The following is a 25,874-nucleotide window of genomic DNA, read 5'->3' on the forward strand; positions in this document are numbered from 1 at the left end:
CTTGGCGCGTCGATCCAGCCTGTCCAGGTCCCTCTGTAGAGCCTTTCTACCCTCAACGAGATCAACACTCCCACCTAGTTTGGTGTCATCTGCAAATTTACTGAGGGTGCACTCAATCCCCTCATCCAGATCATTGATAAAGATATTAAACAAAACCAGCCCCAAAACTGAGCCCTGAGGGACACCTCTGGTGACGGGCCGCCAAGAGGACTTCACCCCATTAATCACAACTCTCTGGGCACAGCCATCCAGCCAGTTTTTAACCCAGCAAAGAGTACACTTGTCTATGCCATGATTCGCCAGCTTCTCCAGGAGAATGCTATGGGGGATGGTGTCAAAGGCGTTACCAAATTCCAGACAGACAATGTCCACAGCCTTCCCCGCATCCAGAAGGCGGGTCACATGGTCATAGAAAGAGATCAGGTTGGTTAAGCAGGACCTCCCTTTCCTAAACCCATGCTGGCTGGCCCTGATCCCTTGGCTGCCCTGCACTTGCCGTGACCGCAAGTGTATTGGGCCACAATTTGTACTATACATTGTTGATATTATCCATGACAGAAAGCAAGAAGTATTTCAGCCCGTACCATCACACGGTGTAGCTCCTGCATTTTTCAAACTATTTCTGAGACCATTTTCTCTTTTAGCATCTGCCTACAGGAAAAAGTACTTTCTCCAGTTTTTCATTTGAAAAGTGCAACTATGGATATGAAAAGTAAGCTACATTATTGAACTAGTTACAGCTCAATATTTTCCCCTTTTTTCACGGTACTGCCCTTTACAGAGATGTGCTCAGTAAGTGAGAAGACAGGGCCAGAACATTTCCTCTCCCTCGGTAAGACTCAACGTTTGCGACTGCAAAATTTCCCCTGTTGTCTGCAACGTTCCTGTTGTTCTAATCTCTCTGTTTGAGACTATCCTCTTCTTGTTATTTGGGTGTCATCAACAAACTTGGTGGCTGTTGAATTTACACTAAAGAAGTCCCTGACAAAGAGGAGGTTCATTAGCAGGTTTCAACCCCCGGTGCAGCAGCTCAGCAGGCCCAGAGGGAGGCTCTGCCTGACGGCTGACACATGCATGATCGAAACCATGCTGACGGCTTTTGTTTCAGCTGTGCCTTCACCCATCTGTGACAGAACCAGGCCCAGAGACTACCACCAAGCGCTCTCTGAACTACCAACAGGGTGCTTAGAGGTGCGCTGTGAGGCTGGGCTAAAAGTTTATGTTAAAACACGACATAAACTTCACACTGGAGAACTTCCCCTGACTTCTATTCATAGCAGGTTAAAGGCGCTTGTCCATCTTCACGGAAAAAAAAATGACTTCAGGGAGTTGCAAATATCATTTACTTAAAAAATAACCTGCAAAAATAAATAAAACCCTTTCCTTTCCTCTCCTTTTCTCTTTCCGTTTTCTTTCCCCTTTCCCTTTCCTTTTTTCCTTTTCCCTTCCCTTTCCTTTTTTATTCTTCTTTCTTTTCTTTCTTTCTCCTTCTCTTTCTTTTTTTCTTTCTTTTCCTTCCTTCCTTTCTCTCCTTCCTTTCTCTCCTTCCTTTCTCTCTTTATAATCTCCTTAAAAATGGCAAGGGACTAAAGTCCACGCAGGTGTTTGTTTTCTGAGAATGCGAAATCCCTACCCCATACAGCCCGGGGGGAGGCTTAACCACACCAGGGGGAGACAACTGCCAGACTGGGAGAAAGCAGGTAACCCCCACACCTGACAACCTGACACGAGCCTCAAGCCGCCAGCGTTCACCGCTCTGGCTTCCATTTACAGGCGTTAAAACTCTTCCCGGCCCGGATATCGGGGGAAGGGGCTCAGGCGAAAGCGGCCGCTTCCCGCCGCTCCCCTCAGCCGCACAAAATGTCCGCCGCCCCCTAACGGTCGCTACCTGACGCCAGGCGCCGCCGGCAGCTCGCGCCCTGCCCCTGTGGGGGGGGCGCGAGCTGCCGGCGGCGCCTGGCGTCAGGTGGCGCCGCCTCCACCTGGGATCTCAACCCCTCGCCGGTCAGCGGAGCCGAGCGGAGCCGCCGGGTGAGGGGCTGCCTAACGCGGGGAACCGGGAGGGAAGGGAGGATGGCGGGGTGGCGCCGACACCTGCCGCCGCCTGGCGCCGGGCCGGCTCTCCCCTCAGGTGCTGAGGGGCCGGTGGTGCGGGGGAGGAGGGCCTGCGGGGTCGCCTCACCTGCCCGCCGGTCGGTTTCGTGGCCTTGGTCCCCCGACGCGTGTGGCAGAGTTACCGGGCGGGGAGTTCGGCGGCTTCTCCCCGAGCTGCGGTGGGGGCTGCGGCTCGGCTGCCGGGCGGTTGTCGACGGGGGTAAAGGTATAGCTCGTTTCTGACAGGTTTTTTAGGTACTCGGGGAATGTGCGCAAAAGTATTTTGGTTCTGTGAGGGCCCCAGCTTTGGTCCGGGCTATCTCCCATCTGCTGCTGTGCTCCTTTCCATCTGGTGGATCCGGCTGCCCAAAAAGTTGCTTTCAGAAATAGCAGAAAGACCCGCAGGGACAGTTCATAGAATCATAGGATCATACATAGAATATTTACAGTTGGAAGGGACCTTGAAGATCATCTAGTTCCAACCCCCCTGCCACGGGCAGGGACACCTTGCACTAGACCGGGTTGCTCAAAGCTCCGTCCAACCTGGCCTTGAAGTTTTTAAGTAAATTTTAAGTAAATTGAGCTGTACGGCCATGTTGTGGAAACGCTGTGGGCAGGGTGGTAGCGTTCCCCGGGGGTCCTGTCCAGCTCCCCAGCCTAGCAGGGTCCTGATGGTTATTTTGTTGAACTAATATGCGACTCTTCCTCCCCCCCAGCGCCGATATACCTGAGTAAACAAGTACTGTACACGTACAACTACTGATAATGTCTAAAATTAGGAGTTATTTTTTTCTTTGCTCTTGGCTCTAAAGCAGGTAATGCAGAAGTGAAAAATACAGTTTGTGGTAACTGTTGATCACACGTGCAGATGTTTTCGTAGTCCCTACAATATTCTTTGGGCCTCTTTCAGCTTTATTGTGTGATCTCGACTACCTTTGCTAGGCAGTTTTCATAAATATAATTTCCTGCATACATGAGTACTGTATCTATTGCAGTAATGCAAATTATTTGGGTAATATATAAATAAATATATATATTATTTGAGTAAATGACATAAATTAGGATAGTAGGAACTAGAAGCAACTCAGAAACAACAGAAACAATTTGCTTGTGCTTGCAAGCTGCATAGTCTACTAGAGAGTAGTAGTTGTAACAGCCACTGCTGGAGACTAATGAGACAGAACAGAGAGTGGATGTAGATGACTCTTTGAATGTTGCAGTAAACCTGTGCACCCTGAGAACACTTGTGTGAAAGATACAAATCTCAAATTTCAGCGAGTCTTAGTTCCGGTTTGAAAAAACATCACAGATGTAAAAAGACAGTAAATGTGCTCCTCAGCTGAAGGTGAATATCTTAATTTGGCGGGGAAGGAGGGGAAGAGCCATGAATATCTTAATGCATTGGTAAGGTGTGGCAGGTGCTTGTGGAATGTATGGTGATGTCAAATCTTTTTCGAGTCTAGTGATGGGACTGTGGCACACATTGTTATCATCTTGGTAAGACGCTATGCGTGCCTTCGGTTTGAAAGAAAAATTCCTTAGTTCTGTCAAATGCATGATAATCGCTGCATCTAAATAGATTTTCCTTGAGGCCATCAATCTGATATGTCGGACATATTTAATGCACTTAATTTGATGATATAGCAGCACAATGAATTTTATTCATGGGGAGCAGCTTTTTATTGCAAATTGGACAACCATACAACTTCCCATTTCTTTTTTTTTTCCCCCTATTTCCAGATGAAAGAGATGTCTGTATAACTTAACTAGGTTTTTGTTTTCTTTGTCTTGTGAAGCTGTCTACTTTAGTCTTCTATTAGTTTTTATAAGTACCTTCAAATTTAATTCAGTTTGACCTGATGTAGGTGTGCTCCATGTGTAACTGAAATGCCTGTGTAGATTGGATGTTACCTTGTGAATCAACAAACCAATCTGAAGGAAACATTTAAGTACTACACAGCTAGAAAAGCTGACAGCTACATTTTTTGTCTGTCTCTCTTTTTTTATTTATTTATTTTTTTTTTTATTCCTCTTCTCTGAGTAGAGAGCAAGGAAGAGTCTTTTAAAAAACTTCCTGTTGGAATGCCTCACATCAATGCAGCTGCAGCTCTGCAGATCTGTGTGCTGCTGTCTGCGCTTCCTGCACAATATTTCATATCTCAGTGGTACGGGACGGACTCTGTTCAGCGCATCCAAATAACAGAAAGGTTGTAAGTCTCTCCTTCCCTACTGTATTTATAAGAGAGTTCTCTTTCTCATCCCCAATGACACTTTGTCCTGGAAAGTTGGAGTGTGGGTGGAACGCACTGGCCATTCCTGCATGAAAACAACATTCAAATCATACCTCAGACATTTTTGTGGCTTAATGTGACTGTGTTTAGTTGTTTAAAGATGTCCTTCAAAATTTAAATAACAACCGTTGTTCTCTTCACATAAAAATCTGTATATAGTCTATGTGAGTGCATGACTGTGCCTTAATCTCATTCTGGTTTCGGACATTCCAATAAATGTTATTACGGGTTATGTCACTTTAAAAAGGGGGGGATGAGGTGTTCGATTAGTAAGGTTATTTCTGACTTTCCATTACCTTTTGACACTTCCTGTTAAAATAGGTTTTCTCGCATAGTATGATTCAGTACAGTCTTAACCAACAAAAAATCATTCATAGTACATTACTTAAGGCAGTCATAATGGTAGAGTTAAGTAAGTAGTGCCATTTTGTGTATGAATTAAGAAATTATGTATTGACAGGGTTGCACGCATCTATCTATCTCCAGATGTGAAGTGGAGAATCCGGTCCAAATACTTGATAGGGGTAACCGTTGGCAAATGTTGGTACCTTGAAGATGAACCATGCGAAGAGAAACTTCTGTGACTTAGTTTTGACAGTGCAGCCTGTGTAGTGCATTGGTTGTGTGGTTCATCTGTAGAACTCAAATACATGAAGTAATGAGAGCAAAAAAATTGGTCTGATGAAAAAAGAACTAAGTCTGGTTTTAAGCGTAAAGACCCAGATTTAAATAACATTCAGGTTTCATGGCATGAGTCAACTACTAACCATTTAGATTCATACAAAAACTTTTATGCTATTTTTAATAGTTTTTTCGTTATGTGTACCATTTTTGAAATGTCTCATGCGCACTATTCTCAAGTAACAGTTGAAACTGCAGAATCTGATGCAATTTAGCAATTCCTATGGTCTGAGTACAGAAAGCAAGCAACCTTGTAATGAAAAATGGCATTTTCCAAAATTTACATATGGTTTACTTATACAGGTGATGATTGAAAGAATGTTCATTTGCAGTCTAGATATTAATCTTGAGGAGAATTTGTTGCTGGTCACTGACTTTTTTTCCTGTTTGCTATAGAAACATAGTTTAAATATTAAAATATATATATATATGAATACTGTAGAACATTTTTATAACAATGTGATGATCATTTTTACTACTAAAGGATAATTGCCTCCTGGAGCAGCTTTACAAAATCTTACTTGAGTCTGGATGCGTGGGCAGATCGTTTAAAGCTGTGGCTATCAAAGACAAGGTAGGATGTTACATATTGTCTACACTTAATACATTTCAAACGTGGCCTCTTCTTAACAGGAAGGTGTGCTGTAGGGGTGAAAACAAGTAACAAAGGGGAAATCTCTCTTATTTACTTGTTGAGACTGACTGGGACTTCCTATGAGTTTTAAGAAAACCTTTCGCCTGTATTCTATGCAAACATGCTATTTGAACTTCAAGCAAAACTAAATATAAATCATGGCACTAATTCTATATGTGTTATCCTCCACTTCAGATTTCTCTGATTGTGAAGTCCGTAGGATTAACCATATTAATGATTGTAAGCAGCTACGTTTGTAGGGTCAGATCCTACAACATGGGATGGACATCTTATGCTGCATATGGGAGTTCGAGTAAACTTCAAGTTGAATCAGAAAACACAGATGGGAAATCTGTGGATTTAGGAAGAAGGGGAAACTTGATTATTGGATGTGTGACTGAGTTTGTCTAGAAAAAGTAAGATTATATCCATTTATATATATGCCATATAAATTTAAGACGAGGGAGGTTAAAAGGCTTGTTTGTGAGATTTAATTCTTGTGGAGTTGAAATAGTCAAAAGGTTTTACCATGTCTAGACCTTCAAAGGTCCTTTATTATTGCTTCATGAACAGTAACCAAGGATGTCAAGTCCTCTGAACTGTGGAAGACTCAGACTTAGTTTTACCCCCAGGAAAGCGTAGGGGAACGGTATGTGGATGGAAAGAGAAACTCTGCTTTCACCATAAATTGCTTTGCAGCTTTGTGGAAAGCTCCAGGCATTTCTAAAGATAAAGCCTTCCAAGACCAAATGATCGTTCGGAGCTGCTTGTGTCTTTTGAATATCTTATAAGAATTGGTTATCCTAAAAATATGTTGGCATTTAAGACCTTCCAAACCTACTATATTAGCTGCTGTTTTCAACAGTGCAGTCTGACAAGTCAGGATATTTGACCATCCCTGTTCCTGTTAAAAGGTATTTGTCAACCTTAAGTCTTCTACAGATTTGAGCTAAACCAAGACGTTTTAAAAAAAGTATTGTTTGCACAGTTGTGGAACCTGGTCTTACTTTCTTCCAGGCAGGGCAAAGGGTGTAAGACTGAAAGAGGGAAGGTAGTGAACACCATAGAAGAGGAAGTAGACTAGGACAACTGATAGTTCTTTGGCACCAACAGGTTGCTGACTGATATGAATGGAGAATGTTAGCTCAAATATATTTGTTCACAGACTGCTCCTGTTACATTGCTAGCAGAAGGAATATTTGAAAGCTCCCCCCTACTAAGTGTGGAGTTTGCTCATTGTTTCTTTACACTTTCTCTTTTTCACAATGGCAGTGAAAACCGTAAGCCATCTCCCCTTTTTAAAGATGGCCCTCCGCTAGCCCCCACCCTTTAAGTTCACATGTAATTCAGCTTAGTGCAGAAAGATAAGTTGTATTTATTGTAGCCCTAGTCTGAGACTTATTGCCAGACACCTTGTCCATACCAATGTTAACCAATCTGTAAAGATTTCACAATAGAATTTACAAAAGATACTGAAGAATCACTCTGTTAGTGTTCAGAATCATATTTGCTCACCTGTAGAAAATAAATGGGTTTCCTCTGATATAAAAATTATAATGCAGCTGTAGAGTTACATATGCAAAAAAATCAGATTCATACTCTTTTCTCCTGTTGGAACAAATTCCTTTGTCTTGTGTATTCCTTAAAAGCGGTTTTAATATAAAACTGTCATTCTGTTTGGGCTTCAAATTGTGAAGAATTTTGCATCAAAGGATTTGCAGTATCCCTCTATTCAGACAAATGCTTAAGACAGTAATAATCAGAAGGCCAAGTACCCTAAAACTCAGTTTCTAAAGAACTTGTTTGAATGTTGGGTTATTAATTTTACATTTTAGGAATTGGTACTATGGAGAAAAGAAAACTAAAATTGGCGACAATGAAGCAGAAACTCATTCTTATTTTGCAGGTATTGGAGTTTTTGCAATCCTTTTGGATTTTGCTTGTGATACTGGCTTCTGTAAGGTCTTCCATAGTGGATTTCTATACTTGCTTTGTAAATGGTAGTCTCTTTTCTTTTTTTTTTTCCTTCTCTTTAAACATTATTGATAATGTTCATTAAGCAAAACAGAAAATGTAAAATCCAAGGCCTTTTCACCCTGTGTTGTGTAACAGTATCAATATTGACATACTATATGTATGTATCTATTTTATTGAAGAGATCTGAGTGTGCCTGTTTTGTACTGATGTATGAAACAGTGGTATAGCTTTCACTTGATTCAAATGAACTGATTTAGATTGACCTCATAACAGGAAAAAGAAACAGTTCATCAGTCTGCTCTTGGAAAGAAACTCCTCACAGTCAGACTGAATAGAAGAATTCTGTGACCTAAGCTGGAAAAAAAAGTAATGGCAAAATCCATTAGCATGTGTAAGCACTGTAAAATATTGTATGTGAGGCTTAAGTAATTGTCAATGCATACATTTGTTTATGTTTTTCAAACCTCTGTTAAGATCCCTGTGTAATATCAATCAAAGGCATACAAATAGAGGAATGTGTTTCTTGGTGGATACTCTTTGTCAAATATCATATTAAAATTCTGGGGAGAAAAAAACAAAGTACCCATTCCCATGTTTACTTTGCTTATTAATCTAACTATCACTTGTCTTCTGGTAGAAGGGAGGAGAATGTCTGTTTAAATGTTTAATATGCTTGATTAAACAGTTATCCTTGCTAAGCCTCTTTCTTTGTTAAATTAGAATCGAGTCACGTTCGCAGCCCAAAGCCTGAATATATTCAGTTCAGTGTGGGACAGGTAATAGTTCACAAAAGATTTGGCTATTCGGGAGTCATTGTTGGATGGGATGTAAAAGCTAAAGCTCCAGAAGAATGGCTACGACACAAATATCCTCCAGCAAAACAGGTTTGAATGCATTAAACTCTTGCTGTATTAATACATACACAAAATAACTCAGGTTTAAAAAAACGATCAGAAACACTGTCATGGGCAGACTTCTGCTAACCTAATGGAAAATACTTTAGGGTCCCATATCACCTGTGCATCTGAGCGGTACCTTTGCTGCTTCTGTGCTGTTGTCCCAATAGCGCTTTGCTTTTGCACCACTGATTGGTTAAGCTTTGCTGGTCAGGGTTGAACTGGGCATGTCTCGAATTAAAATTACTCAGTTTTAATACAGTGTTGTATTTAAAGTAGCAGTGTCAACCTGTAATGTTTGAACGAGTTTCTCGTGGTGTGTTACTAAAGTTGAGAGGCTGTTAAATCTTTTATCTGGTCATCCATAATTGGTAACATCTTCATGGCACCTAAGAAATGCAAGTAATCCTTTGTCTTTAATCAATTTCAGTTAGAAAACAATGTTTTTGGGGATCTGGATACTTGGAATGTAAATCTATTTAACAACTTGTTTTTGTTAGAATTCTTGAGGCTTTTGAAATTCTCCAGCCTAAGTCCTTGTTGAATTTGAAAATCAGATGCTAAATCTTTGTTGACAGTGCTGTTCTGATAATACGGTGCTGCATACTCTGTGGTTTGGCTGCTGACATGCTGCTTAAGTGGCAGGAAGGCACTAATCGTTAAGTCAGAGAATTGAAAGTGAGAAAAAATGAGGAACTCTGCCTGTAGCAGGGAATTCATGCTCAGCTGGGAGCAGATATTATGTCCTGTTTTGTGAGTTTTGTTCCTTCCCTGCTGTAATTTTATCCATCTGCCACTCATCTTTGGCTTCTAAAACACGTGCATCCTTCCTTTCTTTTCTCCTCCCAGTGTTGTTGTCACCAACTGAACACCCGTGAATGTCCCATTAGGTGTTCGGATTCTTTTTATATTGTTCTGTTCTCCCAGTGACCTTGTGTTCATCTTTACTGTTTTAATTTTAATAGTGGTGATGCGTGGTTTAAGTGTGTGCCTTTTGGGGTTTTTTAACTTGCCTGTGCCTTTTCATGTTACATGCATCAGCTATGAAAAACGCCTTCTGACCTTTAAGAGGCAACTACTAAGCTTAGTCCTTGCACATCCCCTCTAAACGTTAGCCAGGGTTTCAGCCCAACTTTTCCTTGCCTTTCTCTGACTTTGAGTTCTCTACTACATCATTGAGCAGAGGCCGTTGCCTGTCACATTGATCGATCCTAACTGCTTCATAAACTCCAGTTATCTGTCTGTATTCATCCATCACTTTTTTGTGTTTAGATTGTGGGTTACTTTGGGCAGGAATGTTTATGGATAGTTGTGAGCATGGTGGGATCCTGGCCCATGATTTGTGTTCGTAGGCACTGTAAAAATAATAGTAAGCCACACTTTTCCTTACTTGGCTGGAAAATTTTTATATATACATAGAAGTTGCCTTAGCTCTGTCCAGCATCGGGAGCAAGATTGTCAGAGGTGTTAAGTTCTGAATTTGCCTCTTTCTCTCAGGTGTTCTGTGTTGCCACTTGTGAAGGAAGAAGGGTGACTAACAAATTGTTATGGGACCTATATACATTAAAATCTTGACTCTCAAAAAATGTTTCAGATATGCCAAGAACTTCACATATTATAATTTTGATTGCTTTATATTTAATTTTCCAAACTGATGTTGCTAAGATCATAAAAATGAACTCCTTGCATGTATCTGTTGAGTGGGTTTAGGTTCTGTAAACCTAGTTCAAGTTAACTGATTACATTATGTAATCTTTAGTCATCATCTCCCCTCGAGGCTATTTATTTTCTTTCTATTTTTACAGGATCTAAAAGATACTCCTCACTATCGAATTCTAATTAACAAAGCAAATGGATTTGGCAAATCTACAGCTTACATTCCTGAGGAAGAGATAACAATTATTATGGGATTAGAGGTAGTATTTCTTTTTTATTCAGTTGCAACTTGTTTGTTATCCTGTATGTCTAAAAATTGGCTGACCTTTCGCTTAATAGATATTATCTATTTTGTGAAGTTAGTGAAAACTAATAGAGAAAGCAGATAAAATACTTGCAAGTATGTGTTTTTGGAAGCTGATAAATGACAAAACGCAGGTACTGCCTACTTCAAAGTATCCAACTACCTAGTTTTATAAGTGTTTTAGCAACTTGACTTCTGTTACGTGCAGGCTGTTGCAGATGTGGACTTTTGTTTTAGGATTTCACTGACCTATCAAAATTGGACCAGTCATTTAATCTCTTTCTACTGGATCTAGCAAAGTATATTGGTTTCTCAGTCCCACTCTGAAAAATCTGCATTTTTAACAGCTCCTGCTCAACTGCTGCCCAGACTGAATAATGTCTCCTTTCTTAACTGCAAAACTCTCTGGGAGCCAAAAATTCTGTTTTGTGTATCACGGTCTTGGTAGCTTTTGATTTCTAGCTTATACAAGGTGCAACTGATTCTTAGACTAGTCAGAGACTCTGATCCACAAAATGGCCTTCAGGCATGCATGGCACATATGGCTTTTTGCAAGGGATCCAGCGCTATCGTGTCTTTTAAATAGTGGATAAAGACAGTATCTGTACTTAAAATAACAGCAAGTAGCTAAACCATTCATCTAACAGGAGATGTGTGGTCAAGTCAAACATCTTTTGCCTGTCAGGAGAACTCCCCTGTACGGAGTTGTGTAAGTTAGGCTGGCCTGAAGGCTCTCCATGCCCTTTCTTGAAACTGTGCCAGTGCACATAAAGGACCCCCCTCAATCCATGGGGCCAAACAGTGGGACACTATTACCTCTTTTATTTCGGAGAAACCTTAGTTACAGTCCTTGTTTCTGTTTTAGCCACCAATTGTAATATAAAATGTGCTAACATGCCTGAACTTAGGAGCTGGAACTATGCTGTCCCTGGTAACTGTCATAAGTATTTAAAATTGGAGTTTGGCAACTCTTGTGTGTCTAAAAAATGTACCCTTGGTTATGTCAGTCAGCTGGGTACCTTTGGTTTCCTGTATAGTCTGTGGGGAGAAACAGGTACCTCATCTTAAATATTTATCTTGTGTAAACTAGTCTTTAAGATATCAGATTGTTTTACTCACCTGGATGACAGGCTAATTCTCCCCACAGATTATTAGAGGAACAAGCTCACAAAATCAGATACTTGGAAGTTGTCTAGTTGAGATTAATTACAAATGGTGAGTCATTATATATGATGGCTATACTTCAAAAGGAGGTCTGTGGATTGCCCTCACTCAACTTTTCCTACAGCCTAATAGGCAGAGTAATTGCCTGAAGAGTTGAGACCGATGAGAACACCCTTAGACTTGTCCTAACCCTTTCCCACTTGATAATTCTAACTCATTCACTGTATGCATTCTGCATCATAGCAAAGCTTGTAACTTGCATTGTCCTTTGTGGATTTGCATCTTCACGTTGAACATTGTGGTACCCAAGGCCATCAACTTGCTGTATCTTCACCATTTCCCTGACTACTTTACTGTTCCTGTTGCCTAATTGGATTAGATAACTGATCCAGCTGAAAAAAATAACAAATAGCTCTACCACCAACAGAAGAGCGGCAACTACTTCAATAAGAAACAGTTCTGATTTTAAAACATCAATGCTGATGTAGATCTAGCATGTAATATCCCATTACTCTTGTAGAGTACTTTGAGAAAGCCACTGTTTTGATGACATAAATCAGATTAAAGTACACGGAAAATCCCACTGAAAATCTATGTACATTATGTATTTAAAAACTAATCAGGAATTTTCAAAAAGTTAAGTGTAGTAACTTTAATTATTCTTTTAAGTGTCGGTTTGTATTTATTGCTAATTCTGTTGCTTATTCAACTTGAAATATTTTCTCAGGTGCACCACCCTGACATGAAAGCCTATTTCAGTGGATATGATGGATCAAAATATATTATGCAGCCATGGTTGAAAAAAATCTATCCTCATGACTGAAGTACAAGTGTTTGTACATGTAAAGTACACCCAGACAAAAGATATCCTTTTTAAACATGAGATGCCAGAATAAAACTTATGTATATTTTTTCCTATGATGAAATAAAACATTCCTAAGCATGTTTTATGTTGAAGGATCCATTTCGTTAGAAGTGAAAGCTGTACATGTTCAGTTTACCATGATTTGGAATGGGGATTAATTTTCTTCCAGATTTGGGAGGAAAGGTTTAAATCTAGCCCAGTTGCAGCTAGGAGTACCAAAGGTTTTGCACATCAAATATCTTGCCCTTTTACAGAGGCAATTAAGAACTGTAGTTCCAGAATAAATCATAACCTTCATTTTCAGGGATAGAGCTAAAATTTCTGGGGAGGGCTGTAGAAAGTAAATCCTGCAATACTTTGACTGTTCTCTTTACAAAAGCATGAATTGTGCTGCTTTCAAATGATACAGGCAAAGGAGGAGTTAATCTACTTTTTTGCACCTGGATGGGTATGTTAAGAAACCTACTTTGGCTCACTACACAAACCTCATTCCTAATATCTTCTCTTAACTCTACTTGCTACTGTAAGACTAAAGTAAAAAAAAAAAAACCAACAATAAATTCAAGAAAGCATAAAAAATTTTATTAAGAAAAGGTGTAGGATTTCAAAGTTTCTAGAGCAACTTGTTTCTTCTGTTTTCTTTTCCCTTTATCTCAAACACAGCAAACACTCTACAGGAAGCATAAGCAGTAGCATTCTGGATTCTTTCCTGCAGAGTCAGTGAATCTGGGGAGTTCGAGAGATGATTGTCTATGTGGCCTCCCCATTCTTTTGTTTCTTCTTCTCTTATTAATAGAGGTTTTCCCAATGACTGGCCAAACAGTCGACAGACTTCTTGAGCTTTCTGCCGTGTGTTTCCAACAGCAGCAACACATACTTGACGGCTGAGGGAGAAAAAGCAGCACAATAACAAGCAGGGCCAACTGATGTACAAGTATTCCTGCCAAGCATTTTTTTTTTTTTAATGCTTCAGCTTTTGTAACTGCATAGATGTAAGACACATCACCTTCCCCCAAGTTCTGGGTGATTGATAGTTTAGGAGTTTGAAGGGGGATTGCATGGAGAAAATGTCAGCATCCTCATCAGCTATGATCAAGCATTTCTAATACCTGTATGCTGCAGGTATCCATGGTGTGTAGTGCAGAGCAAGAGTTCAACCCTTGCTCCAGGCACTTGGGCGGCCCAGGTGTAAGGCATCTATTTAACCTCACTGGCCTGATTTCCAGATTCCAGTGTAGATACCTTTGAGATACACTTCTGACATCTCCAGAACTGTTAGCAGCAGCTCATTGAGCTTGCTTCTTGGACCAGGCATGATTTTTTCTTTAAGAGGCAAAACCCAAACCAAGATTAAACTTCCCTCTGCCCCACCTGCCCCAATAGGAGAAGCAGGACTGTGAATAATTAACACCTAAAATACCAAGACTGTGAGCTTCAAAGCAGCATGTTTCAATGCTGAGCAAGCACCATACATGGTTCTTTTCAGGACATGGCAGCAGCTAAGAGTAATGGGAATTAGCTAGGGTGCTTAGAATTATCAATATCTGGTAACACACTTGTATCTTCATGAATAAATACAAATTAAACCTACATGTGCTGGTGTAGCCAAAGTAAAATTCTGATGACCTAATGTTCAAAGTAGATCATACTTCCATTGGAAATCAGTAGGAAAATATTTTTTATTGCATTCTGCTTTTGCACAGGGACACTGTAGAAACAACAAGCTGCATCTTCTAGGCTGAACGGCTTTAATTTATATTTAAAACAAATACTGAAATATTTGAACATAAATTTTAATAGGTATGAAGGAAACCATTTGCTGACATTACAAACAGTATAATTATGTATTCATATTAACTGTTATCTGAAGCTGTAAATTTTGTGGCATGAGAGAGAACTTACCGAAGGGTGTCTACAGCTTCTGGTGTATGGTAGAAGTGAGGTGGACTGATGGTAACAGAGGTTCCTAACTTTTCAATGAGTAGATTGCAAACATTCTGCATTTTTCCAAAATCGCTGAATATAATACAGACCTGGGAGTGAACACAGACATCACACAAGTAATTTTTTTCAATTTTTCCCTGTGATTCAACACTTGTATTTAAATCAGTATAAAGACAAATATGTACAAAATAAACATACTAGTTCCGTATATAACTCCAACATTTACTTAGAGCACTTTTATACAGCCCTAGAGACTATCATTAGGTTTGCAACAGAAAGAAGTTAATAAAATGGTTTAAAATTGAGGATTAAGAAATGCTTTTTTTGTGAGGAAGTACGGCATTCTTGGTATGTAGACAATTTGAAGAATGAACGTGCTCTTTGGGACACATGACTAGATGCATCCTGGTTCTTCCCTTTTTAGATGACTAAATGTTAATTACACAGAAGGCCAAGCAAAATGATGTGGAAAACATTGTGCAGAAAGGACAAATAGATTTTAATTCCAAGCATTAGGTTCAAGAAACCTAAACTGAGACTAAGCCTAGCCCAGTCCAGCCTGCAGTGTGCTCAGAACCCTGTGTTGGCTGAACGGAGTCACTCCAGTGCCTACAGAGAACTGGGCACTTCAGACTTGCATTAAGACCAATTTAAACATCTAGCTATCTGTGGCTTTGGCAATAAGAAGCATTAAGTACAGATGTGTCAGGAACTCAGGTGCTTTCCCAAGCGCTACAAAGCAAGCATCGCTATCAGCCCCACATCCAGAGCCCTACAGCCTTCCTTGTGGGGAAGTGCCAGCCAAGTGGCAACTTTCCAGGCAGGAGCCAGCCTTTTTCTGTGGCAGAACACAGTCAGCAGGAGTGAAGCGATGATGCCAAGCTGCTGCTACAGCATTCAGGAATCAGAAATCCCAGGTCCCAAAGTCCTTTAAAAGAACTAAACCCTCATCTTCACTTCCCAGCACAGTGTTCTCACTATCAAGTCAGGCACACCTTCTCTTATCCCTGACTCTTTATTTTTACACAGTAACGCAGCTGCAACAGGAAGAGGAGGAAAAAAGCTGTGGTAAAGAACATTCCACTGCCAACCCCTGTGATGCACAGCGATTGCTGCAGTCCATGCAGCGACCTATCCCAGCGAAGGTATATGGTACAGAAATCCAAGTTATGGCATGTCAGCTGCACTGCAGTAGCTTCCTGTGTGCATACCACAGATTTACCTCGTGGTAAATGAGATAATTCAAGGAAGTTGAATCTCTCAGTGAGAGAAGAGGGGACTACTCCATATACAGCATAAGGTAAAAAGTGGACATTGACAATTACCACAAAGTAATTAATGAACACATTACCCTGGGTAGCCTCTCAGTGCAGTACATGTACCTCATCCTGGCTTGAATCCTTGCACTGGCTCAGTAGCTCTTCACACAGCCGAGCCAAAGCTGGGCTTAGGGCCTTAAAAACTGACCAAGATGGAGTGGCAGGGCAGGTCCATCTTCTACAAGGACAAAGGGTCACACCTCTGGTGCAAAACTGCACCAAGGCTTGCATCTTCACCTGAGCTGCGCACCCTTTATCTGTAACGTGGGGGTTGGATCACTTTCTGGAAGGTGCAGTAGCAATCTGAAAAAAGGCTGAAGATGAGACTAAACCTAGATTTCTTTCTTCAGTGGGAGTTCTTGCCATACATGAAAAGCATACATCCTCCTGTGCTGTTTTGCCAGAAAATTGTCATAGTTGTATTTTGTGGAAAGTTGGACATCTCACTATAAGGACTATCATAGTGTTTCCCAGGTCGTTATCAGTGTCTACAAGATTAGTTCCCTCAAGGGGATGAAACAAAAGAATGATCAAACAAAAGAACTGTGGGTCTTAAGCAAGAGATAAGCTGCTCAGACTGAGGCAGTTCTGGGCACTCAGGAACTTTATTGTTAAAAAAGAAGCATGTAATCAGGTACCCTCAGGGGCAGAAAACAACTGAGCAGTATCTGTGAATTTTGTTGTTTTTTTCCCCCTAAACCCCACAGAGTTTTCAGTTAGAGCTAGACCAAATAATTCCCACTTACATTTACAGAAGATACCTGAGCATTAAAATGCAAAGCAGTGTTTCAATTTCTTCAATTATGATTAAGGTTAAAAAGTGTGAAAAAGTAATATGAGGGTATGCAAAACCATTATGGACATTAGGAGGTTTGGATAAGGCTGTAAAGGACAAGAAGTTACGGAGGCGAGTATGTTAAGAAATGCACAAAACCAACATAATCTTCATCCCATGAGATCATCATGCAATAAATGAACTATTATGATTAAGATGTTATAGAGCTTTGTGATCTCATCCACAGCTTCATTCTTCTGCATATTTTCCTTTGTTATAGCATGAATTAAAATTTATCTCCTTACAGTTGAAAGCGTATCTTGAATTTTTAATTACACCTTAAAATAGCTATTTGTCTGGGAATTTCTTCAGTCTTCTAAAATGGTAAAAAGTTTATAGAGTGAAATAGTGCATGACATCTATGATTTTAGGTACAACAAATATGACGGCAAACTTTAGTAAAGAAGCGAGTGTAAGTTAATTTGAAATTCATTTATATTGCTAAAGTAGGCAAACACACTGGTCAATGGAACTTCATTGGTTTATGAAGCTGCACTAATGAAACAAGTACATACATAAAGGGGGAAGCAAGGAGAAACTAATCTCTGCATAAGCAACCATACTGCTACTTAAGTGTACAGGGCAGCCAAAACAGCGGTACGATGGCTAGATTTTTCAAGTTCTGCCACCCAGGTCCTAGGGAACCATACAACTTTTGAACAGCAATTACAGCTGGTCCAAGCTGCCTACAAATGAACACGAAATCCATGTAATTTGCTTTCCACATAAAATCTTCGTTGTATAAAAATTAATAGCAGAAGGGAGACAATTGGTTAAGCTACCACTTAAGACTGAAGATGTAAGCCTACGCTTGTCTGTAGCTTAAATAATAATTCAATATAGTTTTATTAATTTTTAAGTATAGCTTATCTAAAAACCGTAGTGATTTAAGCTCTCATGATACTGTCTATGACGTTAAAGTCATTCAGAAGATGACACATTTAAGTATCTGAAGACTCATTTTAAAATCCAAATTTTGTTCTCCAAATTCTCTATTATTTCTGTATTTATTGTTGTTATTTAGGTGAGAATACGCCTTAAAGCAAGCAAGCGAACTAAAGAGTCTGAACCCTGTTTCAGGGGATTGTAAATAACAGCTCTGTAAAACATCTATCATTTTATTGCAGACTTCCAGGTTTACTTCATAGGAATCTGTAAATTTGGTGGGTAGTGATTAAAGTTTGATGTTCTAAAAAGATCCATGGACTGAAACCACACCGTTGCCCTCAGCGAATGTTTTCAGCACAGCATTTATTTCTTACTATAGCATGAATGTGCAAAAATACACTTCCCTGAGCTGCTTTTGAAGTAAATGGGATTATTCCCATAATATTTAGCTTTCACACAGGACTTTTTACCTACGGAATTCAAAGTCAATTACCTAGGAAACAATTAGCTTTGCTTTACTTGCAGCAAGCTGATGGCGGAGTCTTGTAGAATAGACCAAAGTCCAGGTGCTGTTCAGCTGTGGCTTAAGCAGATCTAGATTAGCGCTGCCCACACCATTGTTATTCCCCATCCGCTCTTGTCCTCTGCCTTGCATTGCCTCCAGTTCAGGGAGCTAAAATAATGGAAAAAATAAAAGCTAATCTAGAAAATAAAAAGTTATTAACTGGAGCAGCTTTCTGAACTGACCTATCACCTGATCACCTAAGTACAACTCCTTGCAATAAGTAGAGGGCAGGAAGGGCTAGGGGTGAAGGAGAGCGTGCGTTTGCTTACACTGCCACAGAACAACTGGAGAGTCCCAGAACCAAATATTCCCTTCCATTGCATCGTGTAATATTAAAAAGCACGCATTCATCTGAGAAGATAATAATTCTTTCTATATTACAGTAGCAGAAAACAAATTCAGCACACAACAGAAGACTGCAGCTGAACTCTGCTTTAAACTGCAGTCCTTCAATAGTTTCTTTGGACTGTGCTGCCTTTACTGTAGAGACCATCAACTCCTCGGTATGAGGAAAGACAGTCTGCAAGTTTCCATTGGTCCTCGCTACATTTCTTATTCTTTTTTTATTATTATTTTTGGTTAGGTTGAATACGTACCTCTGCTTCCATTTGGTAAGTATCTTCTACTCTGCTAAAATCCTCTGTTACAGTCATATTTTCTTCCTATAACAGTACAAGAATATAATCTTAAAAGACAGAAAGTAAGCATCTGTTGGAAAAGCTGTGTCCTGAAAAGTTGAATTATTTTGGCTTATTGCTTATGACTTAGCAACAGAAATGTGGAATTTTCCATACAAATCTCTTCAGTTAAAAACTAGCTGGATGTTAAAGACTTCCTGACATTCTTTAAATTATACTGTAGCTCTATAAAGTAATTTTGCTGCTATTCACTTGAAGAGAACAACTAGGTCTTAAAAGTGACTGCTAGCAAGGAGCAGTGTGTAACTGTAAATTCACCTGGTTCAAAAAACTAGAAGATTCAATTGTTTTCAGAAAGTTGTTATGTGAAAAGTACTTTTCAGGCCCCTATTTTAAGATATTTTAACAGTTGCAGCTTGTAGCAAGGTGATGTGAACAACAACTGAGCACTGGTTATTCTGGCAGAACAGTAACCAGACTGGCTGTGCCGCCATTGCACCTTTGCATTAGGAGCAGCTACATTATTCAACTTAATGTCTGCACAGAGCACTAGCAAATCCCGTAAGACTTATAAATAAAATACTAAACTAAGATACAGAATAACTCCAGTTACATCTGAATATTTGACCAGCTAGCTAGCGGTCTAACTCACATTTCTTTCACCCACTTATCTCTTTGGTAAACACTTTGGATGAGCAACTTCTTGTAAAATTACTACAACACAACAAGAAGTGCAGTTTACAATTTAATTGTAAATATAACTTCGCATTTAATATCCAGGAATTGTAGGGAAGCAGATACTAAGCCTTCCAATTACTGAGAAAGTTTTACTTATTAAATTTATTTGCATAGGAAAACAATATTTGCTTTCAGTGTTGACACATTTCAGGAGATGCTTTGTGCCAGAATATTTCCTATAGAGGCTCAAATCTTCAAGTTTATCGTGTAGCATGCATGCATAAGCTTATATAAATGACATTAATCATGAGAAGCATTTTCCTTTTAAAATATCATATGGAAATTAGATCCATAATTACCATTGCACAGCAGCCTCCAAGAAACAAATTTTGAAATTTCAATTTTATGATTGATTGGCAGTGCTCAAATACAAGCACAACAGTTCTTATTTTTGGATAATCCTGGGCAAGGACCGGGGCCACTTAGTCCCTAAAAAACAATTTCCCCTTTTGCAGTCAGAGGTTTGAGGTAGTTTGTCAGCATGGCTGGCTGTGGTTTGCAAAAGAGTGCTCAGGTCAGCCCAGCACCAGCAACTCAGTTAATTTACAAAATGGAGAAAATCTTAGTATTTGTGATAGAATCTAATTACAATTGACAAGCAGGATTTTTTTCTAGCGCTCTTACCGATCTTACAGAAATAACCACACGGAAAAGCTTTGTTCTACAACTCATATTTTGAAGAAATAGCTATACTGTAATAAAACTTTAGAGTAAACACAGAAAAAGCGCATTTGTTTTTCCTTGCCTCTGCTCCTTAAAGCTTTTAAAAATAAGCTCTCTTTCCTGCTGAACAGATTGAAGTCCTCTAATTTGGTTTTGCACTCTGCAAGGTTCCTGTGTATTTAAGGACAGTGCCATCCTGTGGCTCCAGGCACTATTGCAAGATCAATGCAATCCGAGTGAAAGATCATTTTGTGCCATCTATTATAAAATTTCCCTCACAGCCAATTTTTATCCCACCAGATTTGACAGTAGCTGTATGCGTTATTGAAGATAAATGGACGAAATAATTGCTGAAGTCATAACAAGGTAGCCTCCTGCAATACATCTTCTGTTAGATACTTTGTTCCTGTTCGGGAGCGTGTTCGGACAAAGATATGGAAAAGACAGGTAGCTGACAACATAACTTTAAATTGGAATCCAGACTTCGACTACATAAAAAGCAAAAGGCTTTTTTTTTCCTACTGCTTATGTCTACTGCTCATATTTTAGCCAAGGAACTATCCATTTGATGGCAATAGCCACAGGAAAAATAGTTTTCACTGTGACTTAGGGAAAGCTACACTTCTGAAGCATCAGGTATTCTGGACTTCTGGAATAACTTTCTCCATTTGCTAAACCTGTGGGCCAAGAATCACAGTAGGAAAATTAAATGAATATAACGTTATTGTTATGTGATGACTCAATTACCCCAGAAGCCATTAACGATTCTTAACAGAACTGCACTTGCATTCTGCTTATATAGCCTATTATCTGAGCCAGCACTGACATAAACCATCACAGCTGCAGGTACTCTAAAAACAAAAATGAAAAAGACAGCCAATATCCCATTGAGCTTATAATACTAAGTCTAAAACTGTGCTTTGCCTTATATTTTTCTTGTTTTCAACAGAACAAAATCTTACATAGCCCTTCCTCCTACCTATCTGCTACTTCTGAACAGTATGTTCTTCACAGGACCACCGCGTCCACCCTCATGACACTGTCGCTGTTTACAGGAATGACTGCTCCTTTCCCCAGAAGAAGACAGGAAAAAAACCCTAAACAGATAAGTTAGCAAAAGCACACTTCAAGGAGACAGCTATATAACAACACAGTATGAGAAAAGCCTATCTGCAGATAAAGTTATGTGTTCTGCTGCTGGTTCCTGAGTTAATGAAACTGTGAGACCTTTTTATGAAACACAAGACCAGCGTTAGTAAGGGAAAGTGTTTATAGTTTGCAAACGTATGCTAATGCACCCTTGTGGTAAGCTATGCTCATATTTGTAGTTATAAATAAAAAAATCTAGGAACACCTGGAAACATCTCTTAAAATTTACTTGTACATTTGAACTGATATATCCAATATAACTTTACATTATGAAAAATAAAGATATTTAAACAACAAAAAGAGTTAGCTTCTTCCACCTGAACAGAGCATTTTTGTTCTTTAGCTGAAGAAATAGTTAATCAGAGTCTTGGTGTATGCTCGTATCTCCTGACAGTCCATCCACCATAGTGTCCCCGGGCAGTTAAGGATGATAAGCACCTATAGTCAGCGTGTACCCCAGGTAGGCATCTGGTACCTGTGCTGCAGCCTCCCATCCCCTCGCTCTGTCTGTTCTGTTTAGCATTAGACAGACAGAATGACAACCTAAAAATATATGGTGAAGAAGATCCTGCTGCTTAATGCTGCTCAAGCAATAACAGAAGTATATGTAACAGTTATTTTAAGAAAGGTAAAAAGCAGATTTGTACTCAACAAATGTCAGGATTCTTTAAAATACATGGTAGTCTAAAAAAAGGTGATGCCTTATGCCGTTTTGTACCTTTCTTATTCCAGGATACATTGAAATTGGAAGATTTTGTAACTGAGTGAGCAAAACTTCAAAATCTTTCTTTGTAACTGGCTGTGCATCCATAACTGTTACTCCTAAATAATAGTTTTGAAATATGGAGAATATCGCACATATATCCAAGGATATATCCCATTAGAGACAAACTCTAAGCCAGAGCCCACTGGATATTGTTTGTGAGATGGTTTGTTTGTTTATTTTGTGCTATAACACTCTGACTGGTACAACAAATATTATCACTGTTATTTTTAAACAAGATGGCAAATGCCAATTGTTAGATACAGTGAAAAAAAACAAGTGTCATCTCCACACCCCTCCCCAAATAAATCATAGGTGGTAAATATAAAATGAGTTTGCTTCTAGAAAAAGAGAAAAAACTACTTTTGAGCAGCTGGGCTGCATAAGAGAGATTGGTTTCCCCACTGATTTTACTTTCCCTGCAGCCTTCAAAGCAGATTCTGTGCTCTCAGATGCTGCATATACTTACAGCACTCTATAAATAAATGCTACTATGTGCATCTATTTCTGATTAAAATCCTGTGTAAATATATATGGAAATTAGGTGCTGCCCCCAGGCATCCTGACAAGCTGCTCACGCAAGCTCCTACTGCTGCAAAGGTTACGCACTTCTGATCTCACAGACTTCCTACGACAGCAACAACAAGGGTTAAGGACATTGGTCTACAGATTAATTAAAAATAAATATATAGAATAGCCAGCTGATTTCTAAAGAGGCTTGCAACAACTAGAACCATATGGAGACTGTGAAGAGATATTAATTTTACAGTGGTCTAGAATGGTATTAGCTACAAGTGATGTTAGCAAATGCAGTTAAGAACAAATTGCCAGCAGTGAGAGTTGTTAGTAGACAAGCTTCAAGGCAAATAAAAGCTGTAGCACTGCAGTGATTTAAAATTGGATGGAACAAAGCACTAAAAATTATACCGCGGGGAACTACTCTGAAAAAAAATAACTTCATGTTGTTTTTCTCGGAGTTCCCTAGAGCTAACACTTTGCTAACACCGAGAAACCCACAACTTAAGCAGCATTTCAGAGTCCCTCAAGTAAGTAGAAAGAAACAACATTTCCATTCTCCAATGTACAGCATTTCCGAAACAGCAAGAGATTACTGTGAAATTATTATAACTATAATAAGACACTGAATGCTCCCCACATTATAAAAACAGTCCACTCTCCACCTAGGTTACACCACCATTGCTTACCTGCTCCCATTACATTTCTGAATCTGACTGCATATACCCAAATATAATCATTTGTTTGCCCAGGTCGTACTTCATTTTGCATTTATTTTTTTTTCCTAGCCTGGAGTAGTGCACACAGCCTCTCTAAAGCATGCTCACTTACTTAACGACCCGCCAACTCCTTTTGCATGCCATCCACCATGTGTTGAATGCTCCGTGCTATCCTAATTCAATCAGGCTCACGTCAAAGCTAGCAGTCAGTTACTCAGATTCACTGTAGGGTAAGTATCTGCAACTATTTTTTCTAATCTATCCGAGCTCTGAAGAGCTATTTAATTGCAGTCAGGATGAAAATACCCCGTGATCTGACAGCTCACCATGGTGGTGGGTAAAAAGCTTATTGTTTTCTCTACTAATAAAAATGAATGTGTGATGAGTTGCCTTGTCTTCTCCCATTCCTCTTAAAATCCACCAGACTTAAAACTCCTGTTAATTCACTTAACCGAAATTAAAGGCATTCAATTTGTAATCCCATACAAAAATGCACTGGTTCTGACTGAACAAGCCATTCTGATGTCAATGGAATTGTGCTCCCCATCACAGACACACACCCAGCCATGTGTTTGGGAAAAACGTAGGGAGCAGCCTCACGTACCTAGCCCACAGCAGCCTCTATGTATCTTTGCCATCTAGTCCCATAGCTGCAACATCAGCTTGTCCTAAATCAGGGGTTAAAGGGCCTTTTTTATTGCCTTCTTTATTCCTGAAAAACTGCTTTATTTAACTAATACAGAAACAGAGACAGCAACACTATCGGTTTTAAAAGAAAATAGTAAAACCTATTTTGTTGGGGGGGGGGAAAAAAAAGTTGGAGTCAGCACTTATCTTCAAATGCGTGCAGCATTGAGATATGGGCATGCAATTTCACTGTAAGCACATCACTGTTTAGGCCGAGTAATTTAGGCCGAGTAATTTACTCTCTTTACTTTGCACTTACTAATAGTGAATTGCATTGTAAACACCATGCAGTATCATGGAACCCTCCTACGATTCTTACTTTTTTACTACATTGAATAATTTGGTGTTGATCAGAATTCTGTCATCTCCCTTTTCCCCAGCTCATTTGTGAATACACTAAAAAGGCACAAACTTCCTGGGGAACTTCAACAGTAAGTAACTTTCAAAAGCAACCACTTAACGTAGAATCATAGAATGGTTTGGGTGAGAAGGGACCTTAAAGATCACCTAGTTCCAACCCCCCTGCCGTGGGCAGGGACACCTCCCACTAGACCAGGTTGCCCAAAGGCCCATCCAGCCTGGCCTTGAACACTTCCAGGAATGGGGCATCCATAACTTCTCTGGGCAACCTGTTCCAGTGTCTCATCAAAGATCAGCTTTGTTCTGTTTTTAAGAGTCCTAGGTGTGGAACACTGTCCAAAACTGTTTTATAAAATCCAAGAACATCAGCAGCACAATTGCTAGGACAAATATCACCCTTATGGAGCATTTACAGCGTGGACAAGGCTTTAAAAGTAAGACTATGCTTTCCTCATTGTCACAAAATGATTTCCTGTGGCCAAAAAACTTACTGTGGTGAAGGAACTTTCCAAGTCCACATGGGGCTTCTGTCACTTCAGCTATCTTGATCACATCTCACATTTTTTTCATACCTCTCTACTTAAGCGGAACAAGGAAAAGAGAGAGGAAAAAGCTCTGTAGGCATTTGTTGCTAAGCTACGGGAAGCACATAGTTACACTGACACTTACACACATGTAAAGGTTAAGTTATGCTGCTGTGTACACCTTTATCAGTTTCATCCATACGCACGTGAGGATGCTGTATTACATGATAAAGAGTCGAAGCAGGATGGTTTTCCCATGCAAAACAAGCATCCCGTTGGAGTGCCCGAGTAGCGACGTTCCAACTTTCCTGTTGAGGCTGGCAAAGCTGCAACCTCCCAAAGACAGACAGGCTTTCCCAGTGGCCGGTGCATTCCCGAGGCCGAGAGCTCCGAACCCCTCGTTACTCCTCTGGTTCCCGCCGGCCAGGCCGATGCGCTCCACGCACCGGTCCCTCAGCGGCCGCCTTTCCCCTCGGGGCTGCCCCAGCCCGGCCGCCCCTGCTCCCGTCGCCGGCAGGGTAGAGGAAGGGTAGGAGAGGCCCCCGGGGTCCGGGAGGTGCCGGTTGGACCCCGCCGCGGAGGGGAGCTGCCCCTCCCGCTCCTCCCCTCGCCTTCCCCGGGGGGAACCTCCCGCCTCTCGGGGCCCGGCGCCACAGAGGAACCCCCGGCGCTGCAGGCGGCGGCTCTCACCGTGACGCCGCGCTGCCGGGCGCTCTGGGCGATGTACTCCAGGCGCCGGGACACGCTGCTCCGCGCCGCCCCGGCCGCCCCCTTCCGGCTGCCCAACCGCAGTGACACCCGCGCCCGGTCGGGGCCGGCGCTCAGCTCCGCGCTGCCGCTAACGTGCACCTCCCGCCCGGACGGCGCCGGGGGGCCGCTGCCGCCGCCTCCTCCTGCCGGGGCCGAGGCCGGGGCCGGAGTCGAGAGGAGCTCGGCGAAGACGCGGGCGGGGGGCGGCACAGGCAGCGCCATGTTGGCGTTTCCCTCACGGCACCATGGCAACC

At 40.7% G+C, this 25,874-nt stretch overlaps 2 protein-coding genes across 3 annotated transcripts; one reads left to right on the forward strand and one right to left on the reverse strand.

The window, feature by feature from the left end:
* Positions 1 to 1,937: 1,937 nt before the first annotated feature.
* Positions 1,938 to 12,926, forward strand: LOC128906761 (uncharacterized). Its single transcript, XM_054194611.1, has 7 exons — positions 1,938 to 2,031; positions 4,139 to 4,304; positions 5,551 to 5,640; positions 7,536 to 7,606; positions 8,398 to 8,561; positions 10,379 to 10,489; positions 12,425 to 12,926. Exons 2-7 carry the CDS (start codon positions 4,177 to 4,179, stop codon positions 12,518 to 12,520), a joined length of 660 nt encoding a protein of 219 aa, XP_054050586.1. The 5' UTR covers positions 1,938 to 2,031; positions 4,139 to 4,176; the 3' UTR covers positions 12,521 to 12,926.
* A 196-nt stretch (positions 12,927 to 13,122) lies between these two features.
* On the reverse strand, positions 13,123 to 25,842 carry IRAK1BP1 (interleukin 1 receptor associated kinase 1 binding protein 1). Of its 2 annotated transcripts, XM_054194609.1 has the most exons (4): positions 25,561 to 25,842; positions 18,710 to 18,775; positions 14,465 to 14,595; positions 13,123 to 13,446 (listed from the first exon to the last, which is right to left on the reverse strand). In XM_054194609.1, the coding sequence occupies exons 1-4, from the start codon at positions 25,840 to 25,842 to the stop codon at positions 13,176 to 13,178; spliced, it is 750 nt and encodes a 249-aa protein (XP_054050584.1). In that variant the 3' UTR covers positions 13,123 to 13,175. The 2 variants fall into 2 exon arrangements, with proteins under 2 accessions (XP_054050584.1, XP_054050585.1); XM_054194610.1 differs by lacking the exon at positions 18,710 to 18,775.
* Positions 25,843 to 25,874: the final 32 nt, after the last annotated feature.

Source organism: Rissa tridactyla, chromosome 3, assembly GCF_028500815.1.
Source record: "Rissa tridactyla isolate bRisTri1 chromosome 3, bRisTri1.patW.cur.20221130, whole genome shotgun sequence".
NCBI classification, from domain to species: Eukaryota; Metazoa; Chordata; class Aves; order Charadriiformes; family Laridae; genus Rissa; species Rissa tridactyla.

Excerpts from the sequence above, each read along its gene's own strand:
- IRAK1BP1 (XM_054194609.1), bottom strand. The coding sequence starts at position 25,842 with ATGGCGCTGCCTGTGCCGCCCCCCGCCCGCGTCTTCGCCGAGCTCCTC. Across the intron at positions 14,596-18,709 it reads CTTACCAAATGGAAGCAGAG|GTCTGTATTATATTCAGCGA; the intron begins GTACGTATTCAA and ends GTTCACTCCCAG. Across the intron at positions 13,447-14,464 it reads GAAGCTGTAGACACCCTTCG|CCGTCAAGTATGTGTTGCTG; the intron begins GTAAGTTCTCTC and ends TTTCTCCCTCAG.
- LOC128906761 (XM_054194611.1), top strand. The coding sequence starts at position 4,177 with ATGCCTCACATCAATGCAGCTGCAGCTCTGCAGATCTGTGTGCTGCTG. Across the intron at positions 4,305-5,550 it reads ATCCAAATAACAGAAAGGTT|GATAATTGCCTCCTGGAGCA; the intron begins GTAAGTCTCTCC and ends TTACTACTAAAG. Across the intron at positions 8,562-10,378 it reads AATATCCTCCAGCAAAACAG|GATCTAAAAGATACTCCTCA; the intron begins GTTTGAATGCAT and ends CTATTTTTACAG.